The 17,966-nt window shown below is 37.4% G+C and overlaps 1 protein-coding gene across 1 annotated transcript in view; it reads left to right on the top strand.

Moving 5' to 3' along the window:
- Positions 1 to 17,966, top strand: part of LOC126335282 (sialin-like) — a 267,278-nt gene that overhangs the window by 152,860 nt on the left and 96,452 nt on the right. Inside the window, exons 5-6 of the mRNA XM_049998367.1 lie at positions 677 to 897; positions 14,746 to 14,898. Coding sequence (XP_049854324.1) covers positions 677 to 897; positions 14,746 to 14,898 — 374 coding nt within the window. The remainder of the gene's footprint in view (positions 1 to 676; positions 898 to 14,745; positions 14,899 to 17,966) is intronic.

Genomic DNA, 17,966 nt, shown 5'->3' with positions numbered 1-17,966 from the left:
ACACCTGATCCTACCATTAGCTCTTACCAGCTGAAATAAGGACTCATCTGCCTAGGTCATGGTTTTCCAACAGGGTTCAGCTGTTATGGTTATGAGCTCAGGAGAAGTGCTACAAGTGATGAGGGCACTCACATCAGTTGTCTGCTTCCATAGCCCATTAATGTCGGATTTCACCACACTGTCCTAACAAATATATTTGTCGCAATCCCACATTGATTTCTGCGATTGAGGCCCACAGTGCTGCTTGTCTGTTAGCACTAACAACTGCACACAAATGCTGAGCTCTCAGTCTGTAAGTGAAGGCCATCGGCTGCTGCATTGTCCATGGTGAGAGATAATGCATAAAATTTTGTATTCTCGGCATACATTGTGGATCTTGGAATATTGGATTCCATAATGATATCAGAAATAAAATGTCCCATGCACCTAGCTCAAACTACCAGTCCACGCTCAAAGTCTGTTAATTCCCATTGTACAGCCATAATTGCATCAGAAACATTTTCACATGGATCACGTAAGTACAAATAATAGCTCTGCCAATATGCTTCCTTTTTATACCTTGTGTACATCTGTATATGTGTGTATATAGCTATCCCATGACTTTTGTCATCTCAGAGTAGAGTAAAAATGTTTCCTCACTGAAAGTATGAAGTATGTTATTTTCTCATGTCTGCAGCTCCCAGTTTTGGAACCCTGATTGCCATGGCCATTTCTGGCCTATTGGTTGGAGCCAGTGATTGGCCAATGGCTTTCTACTTGTTTGGAGTAACTGCAGTTATCTGGTTTATACCCTGGATTTTTCTGATTTATGATTCTCCTAGCCAACATCCACGTATTTCTCAAAAAGAGAAGTTGCATATACTACAAGGACTTGGTGTAAATGAAAATAGAGAAAAGGTAATTACGATCATTACTTTACACCCTTATAATTCAAAATGTAAACTAAAACACACAACATATATCTACATTTGTGTTGTGATCCAACAGTATTACAGTTTTTGGTGACAGAAGTACATACAGTATGCATAATTAGTTTCTGATAGTGTTACGCAGTACTAAGAGTATTGTGACCTAATTACAGTAGACATCTCATGTTTATGTAGGGAAACTGCCTAGATGACATGAACTTTTGAACAAGCTATTCAAAAATTTTAAATATTTGTTTTGGGTGTTTGGTGTAATAACATCCCTGAAGACCATTTAAAATAATAAAGAAATTATTTATTTCATTTTCTCTGTCTGTATTGTACAATATCCATTTACAGTTTTGTGCCATTAATAACCTATTGTACAATATCCATTTACAATTTTGTGCCATTAATAATGTAATCATTTGTTATCAGTAGATCCTCCTCTATGCTGTTTTTTTTCCATTTTTCTACTCATCAGCAGATGGTTCTTCACAGAATCAAACGACGTAGTCTCTGTCAGGTAGCACTTACCATTTTTAGATTCACCTTTCACATTTTGTAGATTCACCACCCAATTTCGTAGATTTACCTTGCACTTTGAGAACCAAGAGGATCACTTAGTGGGACATAGAGATGCAGATTCTAAGCTGTATTTTACTGTATTAAATGTATCTTGTGTAATCACAACATTTATCCATTAGTTAGTTATTAATGCAGTTTCTTACAAATGATTGCGTCTGTTAATATATACCTAAACACATTCTTCACTCCTGTAGATTTGTCTTGTGATAGTATCTATTGAATATGATTAACTGGATGAGTGAAATTCCAGTAATCATTTAAAGCTCCATATATACTCGTACTAACACTAGTTATTTTCTGTCTCATTCCATTTGCATATTGAGCAAGGAAAAAAAAATGAGTTTCTGTATGGTATGCACAATAATGGGAATTTGTGCACACAACAAAATGTAAAGTAAAGTAAGGATGACCACTCAGCAGACACACCAGCTTTTGAGTACTAGCTCTTTATCTAGAAATAGTACACATAAGGTGAAACACCTAGTTGATAAATAAAAAAAACTAAAATTTACAATCAAGACTGTTTTCAACTAATACTACTAAACACTGGTTTGCTGATTCATGCCTCAGATGGATTGGAAGAATTTTGTATATTAACTTATTTCGTAGCAAGTCAGCGTTTGTGGTTCACAGTTACTGCTAAAGATTAGGTCACCCCTGAATTTCATTGCATAGAAATGCAAATAAATGTGCAGTTCAGAAGCTATGATTGTCCTATGCAGAATCTTAGTGTTTAATAAATTGGCATTTGTGATTTAGTTATTGTAGCAGATATTCCAACAAACTTATTGTGTTACATCTAGTTTTCCATTAAAGAGGAATATAATTATGTTAGATGCATTTACCATAAAGTAACTCTGGTTTCGAGTTTGGTAGTAACTATAATTAACCTCAGTTGCATTACGGCCCAAGCTGCCAGAGTTGGCATTCAGTTGTGCCTAAAGTGTGCTTGCTTTTGTGTACAAATGGTGTGTGTTTCTCTTTTGTGGATGAAGGCTTTGTCAAAAGCTTTATGTAAATGTCTTTTAATTATGCCTGTCTGCAACTAAATGTGTCTTCTATATGATAAGTTTATGTTCCTGTCATGATTCAGTCATTCAGAAAGCCTCAATGACACTGACTTGTCCTGAGAACAAACTTCATGAGAAATACAAAGATGTCTTGAAGCTTCCTAAAAGTTATGTGCCAGCCTCAGGGATAAAATTTTGTAATAAGGTGGTCTGTGACAGAACTTTATGGATGCTACATACAGTTCATGAGAAGGAGAAGCACAACGAACTTTTTATTAATCTTCCTCACCTATGAGTTTTAGCAGGGTATCCTTCCTTTTTAATTCTTAGACTTCTCATCATATTCAATAACCTGCAAGGTGCTAATAGTTGTTGTTTCTTTAGTTACTTTTTTGTTTTATGTCCAAATTTTGAAAATTCAATAAATATCAAATAAATCTTTGTTTAGTTATGTAGTAAGCTATTACAGTGAGTTGGTGGCCTTAATAAATCCTGGGAAAAGGTGAGACTGATTAACAAAGTTTTCCAATTTCTGGACAGTTTTGCATGTTTACTTGAAAGTATGTAAATGTGACCAATCTGTTCATTGCACCAATGCCTTCAATTAACCCACAAAAATGTCTGTCCTTACCCCTCCAATGAATCTGTAGACATCACAGTCAATACTCAGTAGATTAAAGTCACTACCAACTAATGTTGCATGAACAGAGTACTTCTGCACTACAGAGGTTTGACTTCCTTTGAATGATTTTACAAATGTTATGGCAGAATCGGGTGGCTGATGATTAACTTGAGTTCAGTGAGGCTGTATACTCTCATCCAGATAATTTCACAGTCAAAATCAGTTTCGACCTTAATAGAAATAACAATTTTGTCAACTACAGTGAACACACATTCCCTCCAATGGCATCTAACCTGTCTTTTTATACATTCCATGCCTTATTCAATGTTATGGAGCTTTGTCTTTTGGGTTTCATTCAGATCTCAATTCCAATTATAATTTGAGTGTGACAGCTTTCCTGGAGGGCAGTAACTTCAGGGTCTTTGTTACAATGATTTGGCCATTTACTGTTAAAATTTTGACATTCAAAGTGTTCGTACTTTTTACATGACCTATTCATCAGGAGACCTCAAACTATTGCCTAGCCTAAAACACCATGTGCACCGCACAAGTTCTTTGTTACCTGAGTAGCTGTTTCCTTTGTGTAGTGTACTCTTGCCTGTCTAGGGAGCCCTACAATTCTCCACCCAATAATGCAAGTCCAGAAATCTGCAGCTAAGACTGCCACCAAGTTAATGAAGCCTTTGGTTGAGACTCTCCACTCAGCTCCAAACCAAAGACCTTGATAAACTCTGGGAACAATGCTGCAGACTGTGAGATCTGCTTCCACCCCACAAGCGAGGCTAGCAATCTCCATGCCTTCCACCAGCTGCTTGTAAGAAATGAGGATGGCCTCAGAATCCAAGCAACATGCATCATTGGTGTCGACATACTGGAAACAACAATGCCTATTGACTGGTCTGTGTGTAGAAGAGAGAGAGAGAGAGAGAGATTTAAAGAAGGAGTATATACTGAAGAATGATGAGATGTGTGCAAAGTAATATAATGATAAAAATTTAATCACAGAAGTTGGACAGACAAGTCTAAACACAAGGAAGGTAACTGTGAAGAAGCCTTGAGTAACAGAAGAAATGCTTCAGTTAATTGACAAAAGAAGAAGGTACAAAATTATTCAGAAAAGACTGGAATGCAGCAATGTAAGCCACTTATGGAAGCTCAGGTGAGCCAAGGTGAAATGGATGCAGGAAAAATGTGAAGAAATTGAAAATGAAATCATCTTTGGAAGTCCTGGTTCATTGTACAGAAAAGTTAAAACAGTCTACTGCGAAATTAAAAGCAAGGGTGGCAACATTAAGAGTGTAATTAGAATTCCACTGTTAAACACAGAGTAGAGACTGGACAGGTGTAAAAAGTACATTAGCAGAGTAGGACTTACCTAATGATGTGAAAAACAATGAAATTGGAGTCAAGATGGAAGACAGAATCTGCAGTATTAGAGATCGGGTTTAATAAAGCTTTGGAAGACTTTGGTCAAATAACAATGAAGGGGTGGGTAACATTCCTTTGGAATTTCTAAAATTGATGGGGAATGAGTAACCGAATGGCTATTGATTTGATTTGATTTGATTTATTTCGTGTTCCATAGGCCAACTGTGTTGGATACACAAGGACGTGGAACGAGTCAGTTTTTTACAAATACAATCTGATAATCTTATAGCATGTAGAGAAATTTGAATACATAATTATATAAAAAAGAAAGAAACTTCCACATGGCAAAAATATATTCAAAACAAAGATTCCAAGACTTACCAAGCGGGAAAGCGCCGGTAGATAGGCACAATATATAAAACACACAAACACACACACAGAATTTCGAGCTTTCGCAACCGGCGGCTGCTTCGTCAGGAAAGAGAGAAGGAAAAGAAAAGATGAAAGGATGTGGGTTTTAAGGGAGAGGGTAAGGAGTCATTCCAATCCCAGGAGCGGAAAGATTTACCTTGGGGGGAAAAAAGGATGGATATGTGTGTGTGTGTGTGTGTGTGTGTGTGTGTGTGTGTGTGTGTGTGTGTGTGTGTGTGTGCGCGCGCGCGCGCGAGTACATACCTATCCTTTTTTCCCCCAAGGTAAGTCTTTCCGCTCCCGGGATTGGAATGACTCCTTACCCTCTCCCTTAAAACCCACATCCTTTCATCTTTCCTTTTCCTTCCCTCTTTCCTGATGAAGCAGCCGCCGGTTGCGAAAGCTCGAAATTCTGTGTGTGTGTTTGTGTGTTTTGTTTATTGTGCCTATCTACCGGCGCTTCCCCGCTTGGTAAGTCTTGGAATCTTTGTTTTTAATATAATTATATAAAAATTTATACAGTAAATTCTTGGGGCAGCAATACAGAAAAAGAAAATACATATTTTCTTAGAATCATTAAAACACTACAGAAAACAGACACAGAGCACACACAGATATAGAGCTCAGGTTAAATAACATTCTTAGTGGCATTATGTCAACTTGTATTATACAATATTAAAATTTTACAATTTATTTAGTTAAAAATTCATCTAAACTGTAAAAAGCTTTTTCTAACAGAAATATTTTTAGTGCTTTCTTAAACTTACTCTTGTTATGGATCTCTGGCTTTATTTCGGGAGAAAGAACATTGAAGAGTTTAGCTGCAGTGTAATGGACACCCTTTTGTGCCAAGCTCAAATTTCTGAGCTCGCTGTGTATGTCATTCTTCCTCCGTGCGTTATGCTCATGATAATTACTGTTTGGTTGAAGTATCTCTATATTTTTACAAACAAAACACACGAGAGAAAAAATATATTGGCATGTAGTTGTGTATATTTTAAGTTTAAAAAAACTATTTCTACACGAGTCTCTTGGGCGCAATCCACTTATAATTCTTAAAGCTCACTTCTGTGCAATGAACACTTTCCTTGCTAATGGCTGGTTGCCCCAAAAAATAATTCCGTACTCAATGAGAGAATGAAAATAGCCATAGTATGCCACTTTTGCAGTGTTAGGTTCAACACATGTAGTGAAAACCCGTAAAGCATAGGTAGTAGAGCTAAGCCTCTTACAGAGATCAATAATATGTGAAGACCAGTTCATTTTCTTGTCAATGTGCACTCCAGGAAATTTTGTTGTTTCCATTTTTACTATTGGTTGATTACGACATGTCACACTTACATCTCTCTCTCTCTTTTCCTGTTTTGTACAGAATTGAATAAAGCTGGTCTTACTGGAATTTAATGAGAGACCATTCACCTTAAAGCAATTAACCACATCTGAGAGTATGTGGTTAATGAGTTCCTCAAGATTGTTGTCTGTTCTACTGCTCATAAAAATTGTGGTATCATCAGCAACTAATGTAAATTTACACAGCAGACTTGTACATGATGGTAGATCATTTATAAAAATCAGGAATAATAGTGGCCCAAGAATTGAGCCCTGAGGCACTCCCCATGTAATGGAACTCCATTCAGAATCTGAGGAAGTGTCACATACTCCACCCGAGCTATTCAAGACAACTGTTTGTTTTCTGTCTTGGAGGTACAACTGTAGCCAATTGCCTGCAACGCCACTTATTTCTACTAATTTTGCTTTTTGCAAGAGAATCTGGTGATGAACACAGTGAAACGCTTTGGATAAATCACAGAAGACACCAAGTGCTGGCATTTTTTCATTAAGTGTTTCTAGGACTTCATTTGCAAGTGCGTAGACAAAGTCTTCTGTTGAACGGCCCTTTTGAAAGCCAAATTGGCTCATGCTGAGAAGTCCATTCTTCATGAGATGATCAGTAATTCTGACATGTATTAGCTTTCCTAGAATTTTGGAGAAAGCTGTCATCAAAGAGATAGGAAGTTGGTGTGTAGACTCTACGAGATATACCGTCATACCCTATGAATAATATCACCCACACAGTCCCAAAAGTAGCTAGGGCAGATAAGTATGAGAATTATTGCACAATCAACTTGACATCTCATGCATCAAAGTTGCTGACAAGAATAATGTACAGTATGGAAAGAAAAACATGATCTATTAGATGATAAGTTTGGCTTTCAGATAGATAAAGGCACCAGTGAGGCAGTTTTACATTGCACTCAATAATAGAAGCAAGACTTAAGAAAAATCAATGCACATTTATTGGATCTGTTAGCAAAGAAAAGGCATTTGACCATAAAATGATGTAGGAGTGAGCTACAAGAAAAGATGGGTAAAATACAGTATGTACAACAACCAAGAGGAAACAACAAGAATGAAAGACCAAGAACATAGTGCTCAGATTTAAAAGGGTGTAAGACAGGGATGCAGTCCTTAGCTTCTGCTGTTCAATCTGTAAATCAAAGAAGCAATGCCAAAAATAAAAGAAAGGTTCTACACGATAGTAAAATTCAGCAGTGAAAGTCAATAAGGATTACATGACCTGTTGACTGAATTGAACAATCTTACAAGCATACACTATGGATTGAGAGTAAACCAAAAAACAGTGAAAGTAATGAGAAGTGCGGTCTGTTAAGTAAGAATGTGGACGGCATTATATGCAGATGGTCAAAGATTTCATGTCAGTTCGTTCACAGCCCAATAAAGGGAACCTTTGTCCTTCATGTAATGTCTATAAATCGTTAGTTTATTTTGAATTCCTGACTGAGATAAACAAGACAACACACAAATGAAGTGCATTGTTAAAGTCGTCCATGTTTTTAATCAATTTGTAGTATATTACCCACTTTTGTACAAATGACTTTGATTTCCCAGTATATTTAGATGTCACAGCATGACTCATTTTCAGACCTTTGGGGTGGCTGCAGAGAAATGCAGCTTCAAAACTTTACCCGGAAACTGCACCCATGTCTCTTCTTGTTTATCTCAGTCAAGAATGCAATGTAAAATAATGCTTTATGCACATTAGATGAATGATGAAGGGTTCTTCTGTAGGGCTGTGAAAGAACTAAGGCAATATTTTTTACCATCTGTGTGTAATGCTGACCATGCTCTTACTTAACAGACTATAGCAGAAGTGAGATTAACAATAAACTTAACATCAAAGTAGATGAAATTAAGGATTTTTTATCTTGGAAGCAAGATAAAACATTACTTGTGAAGCAAGGAGCACATAAAAAGCAGACTAACATAGGTAGGGGGCATTCGGGCCGAAAGAGGTCTGCTAGTGTCAAACAAAGGTTTTAATTTGAGAAAGAAATTTCTGATACTGCATTTTCAGTGCACAATATTATATGATAGTGAATCATTGAATGTGGGAACTTCAGAAAAGTAGAGAATTGTAGCTTTTGAGATATGGTGCTACCAGAAGTATGTTAAAAATTTGCTAGACTTATTGGCTGAATGAAGAGGTTCTTTGCAGAATTGATGAAAAAATGAACACATGGAAAACACTGACAAGAAGACACAGTGGAACAGCAGGAGATGTGTTAAGACATCAGGAAATAACTTCTGTGATATTAGAGGAAGCTGTAGAGATTAAAAAGTGCAGAGGAAAACAGAGACATAGTGTGCAAGTGCTACTCTGAGATGAAGAGGTTGGCACAAGAGAGGAATCTGTGGTGGACTGCATCAAACCAGTAAAAAGATTGATGACTTAAAGACAAAAAAGAAAGATCCAGAAGCTAAGCAATTTTCTGTCTTTTCTTTATTTTGTGAGTTGTGACCTATAGTGGACGTGATGTTGTCTCATGAGTAATAGTTTCACTACTTTAAACTAGAATCAAAAGCCATAGTGAAGTGTCCTTCATACAGTTATATGCATTTTTGCACTAACATATCACACACATGCTTATTCATGCCCCCCCTCCCCCCCCTCCCATGAACCATGGACCTTGCCGTTGGTGGGGAGGCTTGCGTGCCTCAGCGATACAGATAGCCGTACCGTAGGTGCAACCACAATGGAGGGGAATCTGTTGAGAGGCCAGACAAACATGTGGTTCCTGAAGAGGGGCAGCAGCCTTTTCAGTAGTTGCAGGGGCAACAGTCTGGATGATTGACTGATCTGGCCTTGTAACAATAACCAAAACAGCCTTGCTGTGCTGGTACTGCGAACGGCTGAAAGCAAGGGGAAACTACAGCCGTAATTTTTCCCAAGGGAAAGCAGCTTTACTGTATGATTAAATGATGATGGCATCTTCTTGGGTAAAATATTCCAGAGGTAAAATAGTCCCCCAATTCGGATCTCCTTAATCGGGCAGGTAGGTTAGAAAATTTAAAAAGGGAAATGGATAGGTTAAAGTTAGATATACTGGGAATTAGTGAAGTTCGGTGGCAGGAGGAACAAGACTTCTGGTCAGGTGACTACAGGGCTATAAACACAAAATCGAATAGGGGTAATGCAAGAGTAGGTTTAATAATGAATAGGAAAATAGGAATGCGGGTAAGCTACTACAAACAACATAGTGAACACATTATTGTGGCCAAGATAGATACGAAGCCCACACCTACTACAGTAGTACAAGTTTATATGCCAACTAGCTCTGCAGATGATGAAGAAATTGAGGAAATATATGATGAGATAAAAGAAATTATTCAGGTAGTGAAGGAAGACGAAAATTTAATAGTCATGGGTGACTGGAATTCGTCAGTAGGAAAAGGGAGAAAAGGAAACATAGTTGGTGAATATGGATTGGGGGGAAGAAATGAAAGAGGAAGCTGTCTGGTAGAATTTCGCACAGAGCATAACTTAATCATAGCTAATACTTGGTTCAAGAATCATAAAAGAAGGTTATATACATGGAAGAATCCTGGAGATACTAAAAGGTATCAGATAGATTATATAATGGTAAGACAGAGATTTAGGAATCAGATTTTAAATTGTAAGACATTTCCAGCGGCAGATGTGGACTCTGACCACAATCTGTTGGTTATGATCTGTAGATTAAAAGTGAAGAAACTGCAAAAAGGTGGGAATTTAAGGAAGTGGGACCTGGATAAACTAAAAGAACCAGAGGTTGTACGGAGTTTCAAGGAGAGCATAAGGGAGCAATTGACAGGAATGGGGGAAAGAAATACAATAGAAGAAGAGTGGGTAGCTTTGAGGGATGAAGTAGTGAAGGCAGCAGACGTTCAAGTAGGTAAAAAGATGAGGGCTAGTAGAAATCCTTGGGTAACAGAAGAAATATTGAATTTATTTGATGAAAGGAGAAAATATAAAAATGCAGGAAATGAAGCAGGCAAAAAGGAATACAGACGTCTCAAATATGACATTGACAGGAAGTGCAAAATGGCTAAGCAGGGATGGCTAGAGCACAAATGTAAGGATGTAGAGGCTTATCTCACTAGGGGTAAGATAGATACTGCCTACAGGAAAATTAAAGAGACCTTTGGAGAAAAGAGGACCACTTGTATGAATATTAAGAGCTCAGATGGAAACCCAGTTCTAACCAAATAAGAGAAAGCAGAAGGGTGGAAGAAGTATATAGAGGGTCTATACAAGGGCGATGTACTTGAGGACAATATTATGGAAATGGAAGAGGATGTAGATGATGATGAAATGGGAGATACGATACTGCGTGAAGAGTTTGACAGAGCACTGAAAGACCTGAGTCGAAACAAGGCCCCGGGAGTAGACAACATTCCATTAGAGCTTCTGACGGCCTTGGGAGAGACAGTCCTGACAAAACTCTACCATCTGGTGAGCAAGATGTATGAGACAGGTGAAATACCCTCAGACTTCAAGAAGAATATAATAATTCCAATCCCAAAGAATGCAGGTGTTGACAGACGTGAAAATTGCCGAACAATCAGTTTAATAAGTCACAGCTGCAAAATACTAATACGAATTCTTTACAGACGAATGGAAAAAACTAGTAGAAGCCGACCTCGGGGAAGATCAGTTTGGATTCCGTAGAAATGTTGGAACACGTGAGGCAATACTGACCCTACGACTTATCTTAGAAGCTAGATTAAGGAAGGGCAAACCTACGTTTCTAGCATTTGTAGACTTAGAGAAAGCTTTTGACAATGTTGACTGGAATACTCTCTCTCAAATTCTGAAGATGGCAGGGGTAAAATATGGGGAGCGAAAGGCTATTTACAATTTGTACAGAAACCAGATGGCAGTTATAAGAGTCGAGGGACATGAAAGGGAAGCAGTGATTGCGAAAGGAGTGAGACAGGGCTGTAGTCTATCCCCGATGTTATTCAATCTGTATATTGAGCAAGCAGTGAAGGAAACAAAAGAAAAATTCGGAGTAGGTATTAAAATCCATGGAGAAGAAATAAAAACTTTGAGGTTCACCGATGACATCGTAATTCTGTCAGAGACAACAAAGGACTTGGAAGAGCAGTTGAACGGAATGGATAGTGTCTTGAAAGGAGGATATAAGATGACCATCAACAAAAGCAAAACGAGGATAATGGAATGTAGTCGAATTAAGTCGGGTGATGCTGAGGGAATTAGATTAGGAAGAGAGACTCTTAAAGTAGTAAAGGAGTTTTGCTCTTTGGGGAGCAAAATAACTGATGATGGTCGAAGTAGAGAGGATATAAAATGTAGACTGGCAATGGCAAGGAAAGCGTTTCTGAAGAAGAGAAGTTTGTTAACATCGAGTATAGATTTAAGTGTCAGGAAGTCATTTCTGAAAGTATTTGTATGGAGTGTAGCCATGTATGTAAGTGAATCATGGACGATAAATAGTTTGGACAAGAAGAGAATAGAAGCTTTTGAAATGTGGTGCTACAGAAGAATGCTGAAGATTAGATGGGTAGATCACTTAACTAATGAGGAAGTATTGAATCGGATTGTGGAGAAGAGAAGTTTGTGGCACAACTTGTCCAGAAGAAGGGATCGGTTGGTAGGGCATGTTCTGAGGCATCAAGGGATCACCAATTTAGTATTGGAGGGCAGTGTGGAGGGTAAAAATCGTAGAGGGAGACCAAGAGATGACTACACTACGCAGATTCAGAAGGATGTAGGTTGCAGTATGAAGAAGGGAGATGAAGAAGCTTGCACAGGATAGAGTAGCATGGAGAGCTGCATCAAACCAGTTTCAGGACTGAAGACAACAACAACAACAGCTTATTCATCCAAAATTAGACAATTCAGCAGTTATAGACTGCATACAGTTGTCAGTTGATTGAAGCAGTAAAGCTTTAACTGGGGTTATATGTTCATGATTTTAAATTTTAATGACTCTGAGGCCTTAAACATTTTACTGCTTTTAGTAACTATGAGGTTTAATGTTTTGGGAGGCTAAACCCTGTAACAAAATGAAAACTGTATTCCTCATTTTATCATTTGTGTCAGTTGTACTAATCCAGTAAGGCTTGTGGGAGGGTCCCTGGACTGGGAAGGAAGTCTGAATTTAACGTTCTTTCTAGAATGAGGTCATTAGGGGTGGAAAACTAGCTCAAACTACTGTACAGGTACAGTGTAGTTGGCCACGATGATATAGACATGAGAGTGTATGCGTGTGTTTGTGTTTTCGATACTAATTAGCTCTGAAGAAGGACATTGTAACAAAGCTTAGCAACACATTCATTCTTGTTTATGTTCCTCAATGGTGCTGTGAGTTATTGCCTACCTTTAGTCCTTCCACTACTTATATTCTGTGCTAAGGACTTTAAATTACCAAATGAAAATGGTTTTCAATCTAGTATATTCAATCTGGGCAGTCTAAAACAGTTTTAGAACCTGCAATGACAAATCGTGTATGGACTTTACTATTTACCACCATGGCATGCTCATAAAAGACCAACTGGAAATTGCAAATATTTTTAATGAATATTTTTCTTCCGTAGGGGAAGCCATAAATGGCAAACATAAACACATGCACTGCAGTTTTAAAGGTAGTACATGTGACCATAGGATATATCTAGCCCCCAAAAACTGTGCAGAAATAATGGGCATAATTTGCTCTCTAAAACCCTCTAATTCAGCTGGGCATGATTGCCCAAATACTAATGTTTTAAAAGCCTGTAGCCAAAATGTCTCTGTACCTCTGTCTGCAGCAGTCAACAATATAATAGAATCAGGCACCTTTCCAGACAGACTCAAAATAACACAGGTAACACCCATTTTTAAGAAAGGTGACAACAACAAAATAGAAAACTACAGACCAGTCTCAATCCTTCCTGTATTTTCCAAAATAGTTGAGAAAGTTATATATAACAGGGTTACAAACTTTCTTAACAAACACAACCTGATGTTCGAAAATCAAAATGGATTCCTAAAAGGTAAATCAACTAGCACTGCAGCTGCTCAACTAATTGAAGAAGTAATAGGGGGTATCGAAAGCAAGGAACATGTGGCAAGTGTATACCTAGACCTGGAAAAAGCCTTTGATTGTGTGAATGTTGACATCCTATTAGACAAGCTATGGAAAATGGGCATTAGAGGCGCTGCTTATGACCTAATAAAGTGTTATATGAGCAATAGAAAACAATTTATTCTACTTAAAACGGAAAGTGGTGTCTACAAATCTGAGATCACTTGCATAAAATATGGTGTGCCCCAGGGCTCGGTGTTGGGCCCCCTTCTGTTCTTGATCTATGTAAATGATATTAAATACTGTACTATAAATTCCAAAATTGTTCTGTATGCCGATGACACGTCCATTGTATGTAAAAAGGAATCATGTAATGAACTAGAGGCTGAGTGCAATAATGTGACAAAAGAAATTGTTCAGTTTTTTTAATGAAAGCCATTTAAATGTAAGCACCAGTAAAACATGTTTGATGGAGTTTAACAAAAGTAGTTTGAATACTGAAATTAAATTATACATGGGCAACGAATTAGTAAAGAAAGAGTCTAGTGTAAAATTCCTTGGAATAACAATCCAAAGCAACCTGAAATGGGACACACATATTGACTCCCTAGCAACTAACTTGTCAAAAAATATATTTGCAATCAGTACTATTAACAAGTTCTGAAGAGACACCGTAGTCCTAAAGACTGCATACCATGCTCATTTCTCCTCTCACTTGAACTACGGTATTGAAATTTGGGGGGCAACAACCAAAGCTAATCTAGATAAGCTACTCAGTCTTCAAAAAGGGGTGTGAAAATAATCTGTGGAGCAAAATATAGGGAATCTTGTCGCAACTTGTTTCCAAAAACAGAGGTGTTAACTTCTAAAAGCCATACTGCTTGTGAAAAGACTGCACCCAAACACTTATTCAGATTTCCACCAATACAATACTAGAAATAAAGAAAGATTTTACATTGGCAGCCACAGAACAGCGCTTTACGAAAGGGGGCCTCAGTACGCATGTATAAAATTAGCTAATGCACTGCCTAGTGCAGTCATGGCTCTTTCTACAATTAAACTGAAACATCAACTTAAGAAATTTTTAGTAAAACACCCTTTCTACTCATTAGAAGAGTACCATACTTATATGAAGAACAACAAATGCTTTGTGAAATTATGTGAATAGAAATCATTAAACATCTTATTGTAATTTTGTTGTAAATTAATGACGTATTCAGAAGAATGTGTCTTGCGTATTGTACAAATAACTTTAATCATTACTGTTTCTTTATACATGTGCAGTGTACCATTCGATGTTGAATAAAGCTATTATTATTATTATTATTTCATTAATTTTCTATATTGTATTGGTAGTCGACTAACACTAAATACTATATCCTGTTTGTGCCTACAGATACAAACATGAGCACTATAAGTGATTGCCTTATATAAAATTACTGTAACTGTATTAATTTTGTATTGTGTTTTAGGTGGCTGTACCAGTGCCATGGGACAAGCTGCTAACATCAGTGCCTGTGTGGACAGCAATACTGTTTCACTCTGGTACTGCCTGGGTTATGTTCACATTATTGAGTGAACTACCAACATACCTGAATACAGTGATGCACTTGAGCCCTGAAAAGGTACAGAATGATCTAGATGTTAAGACAAGTTAATGCGAAAATCATACCAAGGGCATTAGTTAAATAAATTTAAAAAATTATGGTTGAGAATTCCAAATTATTTACAGATAAAGAAGAAGACTCACCAAAAGGCAGAAGCGCTGCATCATCGAGATGGAACAGCACTTCTGCCTCTCTGTGAGTCATCTTTATTCCTAAATAATTTATAATTTCAAAAATTGAATGAATACAGTGCATGCACTTGTTCTTAAGTACACATGGAGACCTGCAAACATGATTGGGCCATAGAGAGTAAGCTCTGTCACCTTCATGTAGTGCTGTAAATGGGGAAAATGACATGTAGAAGTAATGGTTGCTAAAAAGTCTCAAATAACAGAGTCAAAATTACTTTATTGAGTAAATCATAAATTCAGTTTTCATAAAAATCTGAAATTAAAATTTCACCTATTGGCGAACAGCACTATGGATCCTCATAACCTGAAGTTACAGTTCTTTGCACACTTTGGTAGTTTATGATGACGGTAAGCTTTTTTGAGAAGTATTCTCACTTTTGGTGATTCATTTATTGTGTTTCATAAATCTCGCCAAAAAGGAGAACATTCAGGGACGTGAAACAAGGCAGGGTATATGTTAAAAAAAGAGATGCAAACCATAGAAACTCAACTACATGTTGTGTTAACAGTAAACTGTCATTATACCACTTAAGAATTTTTCATGCTTGCAGTAGCTAAATGTAATCAAGTAAATTAGAAAGAAAACTGCTTCTTTGAATAAAGCTGCTGCTGAAGACTCGCAAAGACAAGATTAGACTGATTACCACCTGCACAAAGGCTTTTATGTGGTCATTGTTCCTACAGTAAATATGTGAATTGAATGGGGAAAAATTTTAATTTGTGGTATAGTGGAAAATACCATTGACTGTGTACTTCACAGTAGTTTGCTGACCATGGTTGAAGATGTAGATGTTTTACTAGATAACTGAGCAATGGGAAACTAGGTGCCTAGATTACAACTCACTATGGTGGGGCCAAAATGCCTGAATATGACAGTGGCCATGTGTGTGTGTGTGTGTGTGTGTGTGTGTGTGTGTGTGTGTGTATGTGTGTGTGTGTGTGTGTGTGTGTGTGTTTCTTCATCCGATGAAGGACTTTGTTCAATAACTGAATAATTCCTATAGTCTACTTTTAAATGTGCCTGCCTCTCACTAAATAACTCCTCTTTGTGATGAGTAGAAGTCTGTACTAATCCATATTGCTGCTATACGAAATAATTCCTGTAAAATTCCTATTGGAACTTAATATTTACTTTATTATATTTGTATTTCTAAAATAGTTTCCTACATTTTTAAATACTTTGCTGGGTAAAAAAAATGACGTGCAGGCAGTCAGGCAAATGAGCCATTGCGTAGGGGATCGTACTGCTCTGGCTGAGTGCTTGCTTAGAATGGGAAGCATATACTATCTGTGCCTGCCTCCATGTGAGCTGATGGATACTAGAAGGCACCTGTGCCCCACAAGGCAGCACTGGAACTACCTCTTGTTAATAGACAGCATTTTGCTGATTTTTCACCAAGAAAGTGTACTGCAATTGTGAAAATGACTCTTTTCATATCATAATAACATTACAAGATTTCTCAGTTATGATTCAAGCAGTTTACAAGAAACTTAACTTATACTATACATTCTTGCAATTCGTCGCAAAGGAGAATGTTTAGGAGAGATGCACTTAGCAACCAAGCTATGATACGATACTTGTTCGCAAATCTCATGCAATAATGTGTATCTGATGTAGACTAAGTGAACTTTGAATTCATTGCTGAACCTAGTTTTAATGTAGAATATTCTACATGACACTTTTGGTATGGTTCTAATGGGGAATGGATAAACAAATAGTGTCATTCCATGTCAGTTCAACCAGGGACTCCAGCTTATAGTCTCAGATTTGACTGAAATTCAGTATACTAATTCTACCCTGTGTGGAACACTCGTGTGCAAAGTATTAGTTTCTCCTTCCAATTAGTTCCAGAATTATGGCTTGTGAAAGAAGGTGGCGTGACCCGGAAATTGCAACCCGCATCTGGCAATCTATCTTCAGACCCAGCTTCAGGTCTTAATAACTTCGGAACTATTCCACACAGTCCAGTGAAATTTTTACAACCCAGTAACATCCATTTAGAGAACACAGTCCATGAATCAAAACACGAACAACATATTTCTGAGGGAAAATAAAAAATTCCAAAATGTGATTTAAAAAATGTAATACATTAAACGGTACATATTGTAGGTGCCCTCTATGCCAAATATAATTCGCTCAAAAGGGGTATAAATTTTTTTGTGGTAAGCTTAATGTGGCCTAAACACACACAGAACTCATCATGCCCATATCAGTCACAAACATTGAGTTACATACACACGAAAACAAAAAAATTTGAAAAATTACCTGAAAAACATGGATTTTTGAAGTTTGGTAGCACAAAAGGGACAAGTGGTATCCAAGCCAAATTTCACACACTGCGTAAGTAGACCATAATGATATATATCTCAAAATTTCAGCATGTTATTGAAAGACATTTGCGTACAATGGAAGTTGACAGATGTATTTGGCGATGTGGCCATTGTTCCACAACACAATTTTGTAAAAACATATTGTAAACTGTTCTGCCTCTTCTTATCCTCTCCCACAACTGTTTAATCAGTAAGCTACAACATATAGACAGATTAACACAACCTATTATTAATTAATACTGCACCTTAACTGCTAAAAACCAGTTGATTGTGCTTCGAACAGAAGTTCTCCCACACTTTAGCTACTGTACTCTGTACATTAAGTGGCAAATTGTACTGTCTTCCTGACACTGTGGTAGGAACTGGAACTGTCATAAGAATATGTTCAAAAGGAATCTTAACACCTGTGTGCCAAATGCGGCCAATGAAATGATCTTGCTGGTGCCATGAAGTTCACAAATACATCACCTTTTGCTTCACAGCACTCTGCAACACATCGTAAGTACCATTTGTCATCATAAACAGCAATAACATAGCAACCTGGTTGTATGTTGCTGCTTTTGC

Source organism: Schistocerca gregaria, chromosome 2 (assembly GCF_023897955.1).
Source record: "Schistocerca gregaria isolate iqSchGreg1 chromosome 2, iqSchGreg1.2, whole genome shotgun sequence".
In the NCBI taxonomy this organism is placed as follows: Eukaryota; Metazoa; Arthropoda; class Insecta; order Orthoptera; family Acrididae; genus Schistocerca; species Schistocerca gregaria.
The sequence above is the reverse complement of the archived record's forward strand: the minus strand, read 5'-3'. Positions and strand labels throughout refer to the sequence as shown.